General features: G+C 45.8%; 1 protein-coding gene across 1 annotated transcript in view; it reads right to left on the bottom strand.

Moving 5' to 3' along the window:
• The window catches only part of EPB41 (erythrocyte membrane protein band 4.1), a 47,212-nt gene that overhangs the window by 9,368 nt on the left and 26,608 nt on the right, over window positions 1–11,236 (bottom strand). Inside the window, exon 14 of the mRNA XM_010291784.1 lies at window positions 10,417–10,596. Coding sequence (XP_010290086.1) covers window positions 10,417–10,596 — 180 coding nt within the window. The remainder of the gene's footprint in view (window positions 1–10,416; window positions 10,597–11,236) is intronic.

Genomic DNA, 11,236 nt, shown 5'->3' with positions numbered 1-11,236 from the left:
ATTCCTGTTTTCAGGGCTCAGATTTGCAGAGTTCCAAGCTCCCCTTGAGACCCATGAAAGCTGGGAGTGCCTGGGCTCCAAACTACTCATTTCCAGAGACACAAAACCAAACCAGCGATGCCTAAATCAACCATGAAGCAGACTAGTCGCACAAGCCATATGCAGCGGGAAGAAAATACAATGCAGTGCCCCAGAAGAAACAAATTGAACCAGACATGAATGCGACTAAAACATGACCCTGCTAAATACAAATCTTTGTGCACCCAATGTTGACAAATACCGAGGATAGAGCTGAATTTAAGATTAATTTAAGCATGACAGTGACATTAAGACGTGACGCACAATAATTCAGACTGGGGATAAGTTAATAACAGGCTTAAGTGCATGGCTGATACCAGCAACCAAAATGATTTTTTTTTTTTTTTTTTGAAGTGTTTCTGTATAAATTTGTCTGCCTGTATTTTTTCAAGAACCTACTGCTTTGGATCAGGGTATATTCGTATGAAGCAGCTGCCCGAGCGGACGCCCGTTTCCTGCAGCACAGGCAGGCATGCCACTGCCTGTCTCCCCAGAAATATTCACTCACCCTCATCCCAAACCAGACTCCTATCCCGCAGGAAACTTAAGGCGTGCTAAAATTAAGTCAACCCGCCAATTGCCATAGACTTTTGATAAAAATTTGCAAACCCATGAAATCAGACTGCACGCTATCTCCCCGCAACCATCATACGAAACGCTACGAATTCCAGCTCGTTAGTACTTGCCCGTCCCCTTCTCGCTCAGCGTGGCATTGCGGTCGTCAGCGCTGGCGCGCGTTATTAGGTTATCCCCAAACAAGTACCCACAGAAGCTAACGGGCTCGGTGTCACCGTCTACGGATGCGCAAGTAGACGAAGCTGCTTTTGCAGCAAACCACACTCACCAGCGAGACCTCCCAGATCAACTGACGCTCAATCTCACAGCTGTCAAAGCACTTGGGTAAAAAGTATTATAAAGCAGAAAACAAGAGATGCTTATTTCACCATACCTGCCATGCCTTACAGAACCGCTTTGCCTTAAAGATAGACGTTAAAAAGTTTAGAAGCCGTTCGACAAACCCTGGCATTTGAAAGAGATGGCCGCTACCTACGGGTTTGCATTTTCTGATGGATTTTTTTAATTGCCATTGATCTGATCACAACATCCTCACCAGCCTAGTCAGGTGACAGAAGGATAAAAGAGAATTTGACGGAAGTTAAAAGTAAGGCTAGAAAATAAACAGCATGCTACAAGCTCAGTAAGATTAAATTGCTGTCATGAACAAGAATCCCAGGATATTACACCATACACAGCAGCCACCTCCAATCCATGGCATCAACTACTTGTCAACATGAAACAAACTCAAGATCAATACTTAGATTATTAAAATAAGGTCACTGAGCAATATGATTCCTCTCCCCATCCACCCTGATCCCCTTCCCATCGCTTTTGTGGAGCAGGTACCCCTGGATGAGGGGCTGCTTATTCCAAATTCCTTCTGCAGAGAAAAAACTGCCTCCAGCTGAGTGTAGCAGCAGCAGGTGAAAAGAGTGGGGACACCATCAGGATTTATAACTGACATTGATTTTACGCTGCTGCGTTTCACTTGCATTTCATAAATAAGGTTACAGCTCTGCTCTGTTGCCAGGCTCATCCAGGAGAGCAGCAGCACAAGCCTCGTGCTGGTCCATCGCAGCCAAATTTCCTTTCTTGTGATCACTCGTGACAGCACAGAATAAGCCAAACAGTTTATCCAGAAGTAAATAACCTCACAGAAGAAAAAGTTGGGCGGTAAAATTAAGAGTGATTCTTGATACAGCCTCTAGATACAACCTCAAGCAGCATCAACCAGCTAAAACCCAACCAGGGGCTTGCATTGTATTGCACTGAGAAATGGTGGTTATTTAGGAACATGGTTTTCACTTACAAAAATAGAAAGGAGCATTTCTGACCTCAAATTAATCCAACATGCGGGGCACAGGCTCTCGCAGTTGCATTGCGCAGGACCTGCGACACTTCTGGTCTCGGGACAACCTTCTGCAAATGATTTTTCCTATCGTTCAGTCTCAGAAGCGAAGAGGGAGAACGTGTTAGTCTTACATTAAGTATTTGGTACAGAGCTGAACCTTTCGACACCCTCTGCAAACAAAGCCTTTCTTACACCAAGCCGGATTTAATCCTCAATCGAATTACTCTGGCCAGTTTGAGAGCGTGCATTGCTTCCAGCCGCAGCCTCGTGTGCCCCAGCTCCCCAGGAGCACGAAACCCACACCTAAGAGTGTCCAGCAGACCCAACACCCCGAATGCAACCAGTAACAACCTGGGGTCTGAGGGCTCCTGGTTTGAAAGCAAGACTGAGGGTTAGTCCAAGGAAGTCGTTAGCACAGGTCGTACATACCTTTGTTGTTAATAAGCAGTGGAAAGAAGAATCTGATTTGCAATAACATTTATTAATGATAAATGTACATATTTACAAAGAAAACTCTGAGAAAAAATACAAAACCGAAAAAGTGTTCCAAAAGAGAGCATCTTAGGTAAAAAAGAAAGTATTTGTAGTCCCCACAAACTGATCCAACACGGCCGTGTACCACTGCTGTAAGATCCTGAAGTGGCACAAACCAAGTCTAGTCCTTCCCTCCACCTTCACAAACCAAGATAGATGCAAACAGGACACAAGAGAAACCACCACTGTCGGGTTCTCCAACATCACCCACGAGTAAGTGCAGACCAAAGAGTTTCTAAATGAATCCGTAACCCTTCTTTGGGCTAAATTTTTTTGGAAAGCGTCCTACCTTAGTCTGTATGTCAGAACAGGCACCATCAACTCATGATCAGGGAAAAAGAAAACCCAATAAACCAGTGGAGTAATTCTCAGAGTAACAAATTCCTGACCCTTACGTGAAGTGAAAGACACTTTGCCCACAACCTTCCCGAGGAGCCCTGTGGTACGGGCACAGCACCCAAGCCCAAGCTCTTTCCTGCAAACACCAACTACTCCTTCGGCGCCATGCCGAGGAAATCCACCTCTCCTCATTATTTCAGGACAGGAGATATGTACTGAATACCCACTCTCTAGGGTCAGCACTAGTTACTGCACAAACGGCAAGGGAGGAGAGCTGGTCTCAGCTTAACTCCGTACCCTAACCTGACCTGCCCACGGCGTCCTCCGTTCCTCTTCTATCCATCCACAGGGCAAAGCAGCACGCGGCAGGAGATGCAGACAATACCCTAACTTACCTGTTCACTTTTAATAATGGAAAAGAAAAAAGGGATGTTTTTTACGGCAATGCATACCTCTTGAATATCACCAACGAACACCACGTACAGGGCCCGATACCTAACGCAGCCTCAGAGCTGAAACCGCGTTTCAAGCAGTTGGCTCTGGCATACTTGCTGCTTCAGAATACGAATGCCCACCGTTTCCTAAAGCATGAAAGCACAAGATTCTGCGTTTTATCTGAAGTTCAGAAGAGCTGACAGCAGGATGAGAAGATTCAGAAGGTGAGCGCGGAGCCAGCCACCAGCTTTGTGATGGAAAAATGCTGAAGCCTCAACAGCCGCTAACTGGATCCCACAGGTGAGCACCGAAGAGCCTCGCTGTAGTGGAGCAGTCAGACCACACAACACTGAGAAAGTCTAATTAACATCAAAACTGCTGGCAGTCTCCTCGTAGCCAAATCAGCAGCACGCCAGAGTCAATGAAATGTCATTTTCTGCAGCAGGTCACATCGAAAAAGCAGGATTTCTCATGCCAACCTGGATGAGATTACATGCTGCGGACATTTCCACTTCCCTTTGGAAGGGGTAATTCAGCTCTCCATCACCCACAGACCGGCACTGCACCGGCCACGTACGAACAGGGTGCGTTAAATCCCACCAGCGCCCGCGGTCAGTGACGGTGTGGGGCCGGCGGCCGGAGGGCTGCTGGTGCTTTGCAGCAAGTTGTTCCTGAGGCAAAAAGGGAGCAAAGTACACGCTCCGGGTCCTTTACCAAAACCCTGAGACCTGTGCCCTTAGGCAAAGCCAGAGCGAATCAACTCTCCCTGTGCACAGGTATGACAGCAGGCATCCTGAAACCCCTTCCTTCAGCGCTGCATCCTGCACGGACATCAAGGGCAAAGGGTGAAACCAGGAATGAACCAGCAACGGCACCGACACGTACAAGATAAGTCACGTGCAGGAACGAGACCTTACGCACATCGCCACAGGGCACGTCTGCAACTCCCTTTGCCTTGCAAGCAAACGGAAAAAAAGCGGAGGAGCGACCGGCAAAGGGGCTGGAGCACAGCAGACACAGGACTGTGGTGTCTAACAGGCGAGGCTTCTGCTCCCGATAAGCTACAAGCTTTCTCTGTCAGAAGAGCTCATATCCACCCGGATGAAGAGAGGTAACTGGCCTCTAAACTACCATAGAAATATAAAGCGTTTGTTCAGTTTCTTTGTATTTTCGGTTTCTTTGTATTCCGCAGCGATAACTGGTACATAAATCCCCAAAATGTTCCTGAGCATTCTCAGAATGTAAGGTTTCAAAGTTTTTTTGCTGATCATAACCAGCCTTATCTCAAGATTAAAGAAAGAAATAGAGACCGTTTTAATTAAGAAGTTCAAGAATTGAGTTGAAGTGACCAACAGAGTGTATCTCTCATCACCCTGGGATAAGATACCCTGAGCACTATGTTCAAACATTGCTCTGGGCAAAGATTTTTAGACTTCAGGTCCTTTGGGAACGGTAGGTAGAGCTACAGGAACCACGGCTTTGCAAAAGCCACTGGTATGGCTTCAAAGTCGGTTCAGAAAGAGAGCATGCAGTAACCCAACTGTGCTCAAGGCAGCAGCGCGGCAGCTAACCCGAGCAATGGCTTTTGAAAGGAAGCAGGTGTGTGTTTAAGCTGCTCTCCTCCAGGAAATAAGGATGGAAAATGGACAGAGAGAGAGATCCAAACAACTCCTGTCCCTTCCCTCTCCACGCCAGGTTGAGGAGATCAAACAGTCCCTGTTTTTCATGTCTGTTCCAATTTTGAGAAGGAGATTCAGGCAGGGAATCCCAGCCAGAAGCATCCCCCCAGGCTCCTTCCATCCTGCATCTTCTGCGCAGCACGTCGCACCTCAGCAGCCTTCCCCCTCTCCTCTCCAGGGCCCACCTTCTCGAGATGATCCTCCTAAACGTCACCCCGAGCCCACCGGAGTTCACAGGCATTCTAAGGGGTGTTCCTAGGACGCAGGCTGCGCTGCTGACAGCAATCCTTCGCACCACCGTACGCCTGCACAACATCCCTCCGACATCTACACTTCCAACCGCTGAAGGAGGAAGACTCTGTATTAAAGGCAGTGTATTAAAGAGGGAAGAATACTTTCCAATGGAAAATCAGCATCCTCACAAAACAAAGTCCTAAAGGCACAAACTGGTGAACTAATTGGAGCAGGTTACAGGAGTAATCGGAAAGAGTCCTGCGAGATTAAAACGAAGGGTTTCGCTAGCAACCCAGATTTCAGAGCCTCAACCTGTACACCGAGAGCAAGAGAGGTGGCTCAAATGGCCCGTGATACACCACGGTCCTTCAGATCAGACAGCACGTGCCACGTTCGCCTTACGTCTTTTTCCTGCAAGCTTATCTGCTAGCTTCCTAAGTAACACTGTTCACACAGATACTGATCTATAAAGGGTTATAAATACATGTATTTATATATATTCACACGTTTTAGTCCTGTAACAAAGGTCTACTCCTTTCTCTTCTGAGCTGCTGGAGCAGCTGCCAACACTGATGGCACTGGTGGCTGTTCTCAGAAGTAATTGTGTCTACACCAATCCTCCAGAGAAAGCATCAGAAAGCAGATTACTACTGAAAGGAGAAGCGGTTGGCTCAGCTCAGTCCCATAATTACTATATACAGAAAAGAAACCCCTTAGACACAAAGTCCCATCTTCCCTCCAGCTCGCAAACCAATTCTGCTCAGCCCAGCTGGGCAACTCATCTTGGAGCCTACGCAGCTCAACCAGGGTAACGCAGATAAACATGAGCATCATCCAGACATTTACATTTGTAGGCAATAAACAACAAGCGGCATGCAACGGTTTTGTTAGAGAAGTCAAAACAGTCAATGGCTTTAACATTAGAAGTGTGTCCTGATGTGGTAAAGTCAACATGCTGACAGAGGAGACGTACCCAAGAGCAGGTTACTCCGTTCCTGTGACCTCAGCAAACATGCGGCAGTTAGTTTAACACAAATTAAAAAGAACCACACATCTGAAGTGCACCAAGACCACCAGATTCAGAAAAATTATTAATCTATGTTTACAATAAATATTTCCTTGCAATGGGTTTTCTCCTAGAACACGATGTATTTTCTTGGAAATGAGAATAGGGGTGCAAGAGGGAAGCTGCGGTGCTTTGCAAAAGGCTTCCCCCCACCAGGAAAATGAAAAGTTGCCCGTCCCTGTCTCTAAGTTAACACTAACAGCAGCATCGATAATCAACACTTTTTATTTAAATGCCAATCTTAGTTTCCTAGAAAAGGAGTGGTTATGGATTAGATTCAGCAGATTGCTGTAAAGCCTCTTTTGGATCAGTATCAAACGTTCTTCAGCTTGTGGACGTCTTACATTTAAAACAAGCTTAAAAGCAAGTCTTCAGCAATTCCTACGTGAAGTCTACAGGGGCTGAAGGAGCCAACGTCTCCTCCCACGTACTTACACTGCCCGTCTGCCCTCTCACAGCAATCGGGACCTTGGTTCAGAGAATTTGCTTTTGCACACTAGGAAACTTCAAAACAGACCTGGCAATCCATGACCACTCCTGCCAACTCCCAGATCACAGCTACACAACAACACACAGCGGGATTAACACGACGGTGGCGGGGTGTCCCTCCCCGGGACAGCAAACTACGCAGATCAAAGACCAGGACAAGGAAGATGCAGCAGAGGCTACAGCCAAGAAATTCAGGAGCTTTGGTCTTGAGGTTTCAACACGACCCTGTTGCCACTCAGAGAAAGAGCAGCCACCAAACAGTCAGTGCTATGACCAGGAGAAAGGACATCATAAAGGGAATACGTGGAGAAGGAAAAATGCTAGAGTACAGCTGACACTTTTTGAGTGATTTCTGCTCTTCGGGAATTGGAATAGAAACCTTTGGAAGAGTTTCTTCACTTGCTTGCTGGGGAAAGGCTGTCTCAGTAGGTATCTCCTGCTTTTTTAGTTTGTCTTCATCCTGTACTAACAGAGGACGTTCCTGTGTCTGCTTTCGTGGTAGAAGATCAAGAAAGACAGAGAGAAATGAACAAAAATGACAGATGGAAAGTGCCCAAAATGATACTTGGAGGTGTGCAAAGCGTTAGGACAGCCTTCTTAACGTAAAAATAAACTGCCCTGGAGAGCAGAGCCGCTGGTGGCTTGGGTCGCACCAGCTTTAGAACTACAAAATCTAGTCCTCCCTGCAGAGCTCATGAACATCTGGATCATGATCACACGTGTTTTGTGCTTGCCCTCCCAGAAAAGCACATGCTCAAAACCTACTGAAGTGCTTTGGAATTGGAATGGTTGAGAAAAAAGTTTGAGGCATTAGAAATAGAAATGGTGTAGTACAAAATGTGGTCTTTGACAGCTTCCTATTCTACAGTGCCCTTAAAAAATAGCGTTTGCTAAATATCGTTGAACATCCAGACTGCAGTGCAGATACAAAATGCTTTTTCAAAGTTCTGATGACAGTATCAAAATTTCGATTATTTTGAAAATTCTACTTGAACAAGTGAAAAACTGTTACGTCTTAGAAATCCCGAGCGTGACAGGATGGCAGTAGGAGCATCGCACACTCCTTAAATTTTGCTCCGTGTTTTAGGACTTTTGTTTCTGGAGTTTAAAGAATGTAAAAAAAACCCAGAATGAGTAAATCATCACAAAGGATCATGCAAGGGCTCTAGCACTTCCGTTGAAGAAAGAAAAAATTGTGGGAAACGTTGCTGTTTAGTAACTCTCCATCCCTTTAGTTTGCCAGACCTGGTCAAAGCCAAGTGAACCTAGGAGAGGAAAAACTTGGCTCTAAGCTCTCTCAGTTGAGCTAGCCTCCTTTGATCAGTGCGGTATTTTGGGACTGGTTCTTTGCACACCCCTAAGTGATGAGTACTGGGGAGAAAGTAGCTGGGAGACTGGGCAGCAAAAGAAAATATAAAATGCAAGAGTAACATGATCATTGAAACAAAAAACAGAAAAAAAGACAACATAAAAAGAACAGGGTACAGTTAAACTTTCATAATTGCTTTTCTCTCAAATACACGGTTATATCTTTTCATGCAGCTTTTTCGAACCAGCCATGCACCAAAATAAGCAAAATCGAAAGCTGCAAAAGCTGCAGCAGCGCAAAAGTCCTCTTGGTGTGAGTTATGAAACTACTTCATGTAGCCAAAAGAAAAAATGTTATCCAGCAGCTGCTCTTGAGTTTTTGCTTGGTGCCATTGCAATAGCAAAAGTCTGGTTCAGAAGCACATATCAGAACAGCAGCTTTACCTCAAGCCCACCAACCTGTCTCTCAGAAGATAGGACTGTGACTTTCTTGACCTGGACACACAAAGCGTGTTAAGATTCAGTTGTCTTGCAATAAAACATACCGGAACAGAGAAAAGCACCCTTGGCAGAATACCCTTGGGCCACTCCAGCAGGGTGAAGATACCACCACGAACAGGAGAAACAGGATTGCTTTGCACCGTGATTTACCACCCTTAAGCACAGGCAGGGGAAGGAAAGCATCCTCCCTGGTAGGTGCCTGGCAAAGATGCATTTCTGGAAGGTCACAGCAGAACGTGTCCACCTCCACCTCAGAGAAAGACCGCTTCAGAGAGGATCAGATTAAGAGGGAATTTCCAGAAATGCAAATCCAGGACTGACACCAATCCTTGCATCGCTGTGGACCACTGTGGCCTCAGATGGGGAAAGCCCACTGCACCCAGTTGTCATGAACAGCAGCCCCCCAAGACCTCACGTGCAGTCACCATGCAAGAAATTCTTCATAACTAAGAACAGTATTGAACTGCAGTTGTGGAGCTTGAGAGCCCCTGCTCTATCCCACCCGCACATCCACGGACCGCGTGGCAGCATGGGCAGAGCTCTGCGTTGCCCTGCATCGCCCCGCTGCCCAAATTCCTGCAGAAATTACACTGAGACTCAGACTCAGCAAGCAAAGACTCAAGTCGATCCATGGGTAATTCCAAGGATAACAACCAATCCCGAGTAGTTGATTTTGGGTGTTGGGGTTTTTTTTTTCCTAACAGAGGAAAAAAAGCCCTGTAATTGTCATGGCCTTCCTCTGTGCTTTGAGGAGCTGGTAGTAAACCTGGCTGCTAAAACCCCTTGTACCTGTTACAATAACCCTCCCTCCACTGCAAGATGATTTCTGTTTAAAAAGTATCTCCCTTGCAATGGCTTGAAGATTAAATGCAAGCTTATCTGCAGCGCTGTGGGTAGGAAGGGGAAAAGCTAGGCTTAAACCAGGAGAGACTCTACAACTGTCACCACCGCAGCCAGGATGCAATTTTTCAGTTGTAATGAAAAATCACATTTATTACAGGCTCTAACTATAGGTTTTACTCACAAGCTTCGACTTTGAGCTAGGTAACACCAATATTAAACAGAGAAGCTGTCTGTTATCCAAAAAGAAAACAGTTGGCAGACAGGTCTCTGCTGCTCCAACTTGGTTTCTTTGGAAAATTACCTTTTTAAGGAAATTAGCAGAGAAACTGTGCATGTATTATGCGGCTACTAACATGCAGGCACTGTTCCTGTAAGGAGAAAGATTTCCATCACGTACGAACAGCCCTGCTGTAGCCACCTGAGGAGTCTTCTTGAAGCCTCCACAGCAGATCAGCACCTGCAGATTCTAATGCAAGACTAAACCCAATGACATACTGAATTAACTGGAGAATAAAGTGACTTTTGAAAATTGATACCACCCTAGTGCTTCTTCATTGAGCTATCTGCAATATTATCTCTGAAGTAATAATTCCCTTTAACTTAGGTGTTTGGGTTTCGGGGTTTTTTCCCCCACATTTTGGGGAGATGCATTCCCTGGCACCAGGAATAAGCCAGTCCCCAAAAGAGCCACGTGAAATAAAGTCTAGCATCATGGATGACAGCAACGCTAGGAAAGGCAGCATCAAAACCAGGTGAAGAATTCCTAGATTCTTTTCTACCAAAAAAACCCAACCAAACAAAAAAAACACACCCACGTTTTTATGATACTGACTAAAGCATTGATTCTCTCAGAGGCTATTATACGTGTTAGAAGTCAATATTAACTATTAAAATTCAATATAACTGAAAACTAAGGGCAACTCAGGCTGAATCCTAGGTCACAAAGCTGTCCCTTGGAACAGTGCAGTGCGCCGACACCCACGCGCCGCCAAGGTACTCACTCCATCCGCTCCCGTGGGAATCTGCCCGTTGACGTTGAGGGTTCGGAAAGGGGAGTGAGTGGACAAGCGTTTGTCCCATTCACTCGGCCGAGGCTCCGGGACGGACTCCATAAAGTTTTTCTTCAACTCACTGATGTTGGCGTGATGCTTCTTTATTTCTTCTTGGGTCTTATCTAGATCCTATTAGTAAAAGGACAGGATAAATGAAGGGACACGGAGATGACACCGGGGATTGCCTACGCTGCCGCATAGCAAAGCTGCGCTCAGCAGAGCTGTTGCTGACTTCCATCAATTGTGCTCACACTGCAAACACACAAAGGGAACGTCCTCTCTCCTCTTTCCTCTTGCATTAATTGGGATAAACTGCAATCAGCACGGAGCGGGGTCTCCTCCAGGAGCGGGAGGTGCCATCGGTTCATCTCAAGCTACACCAAAAGAGATGACAGCTGAGGTGTAATCTCACAGGTTTTCCCCATACGGGATTTTTTTTTAACTGCAATAATGTTTGTTTGGGTTATTTAATTTAGCACCTTTAAATTGGGTGGGTTGCTTTCTTCTCCCTCTGCTAGCCTGAATATTCATGGGTATAAATGCAGTTAAATGTTTAAGAAAATATTTCCCAATTTAATTTATTCTCTTCATACCTATTTCTCTTTCATCCTACCAGGAATTATCTTTGGTCCCAGAATACCCTCACTACTTTTTTTCCCCACTCTCATCTCATCCCTCCAGGAGCCACCACAGGAGGTTTCAGTCTTCTGAAATGAAGATGAGGTGACAGCCCTTTAAAAATCAAATGGAGAATTTACTTTATGCCAGA

The sequence above is a fragment of the Phaethon lepturus genome, unplaced genomic scaffold, assembly GCF_000687285.1.
Source record: "Phaethon lepturus isolate BGI_N335 unplaced genomic scaffold, ASM68728v1 scaffold17007, whole genome shotgun sequence".
NCBI classification, from domain to species: domain Eukaryota; kingdom Metazoa; phylum Chordata; class Aves; order Phaethontiformes; family Phaethontidae; genus Phaethon; species Phaethon lepturus.
Note: the sequence above shows the minus strand (reverse complement) of the source record. Positions and strands in the feature narration are given on the sequence as shown.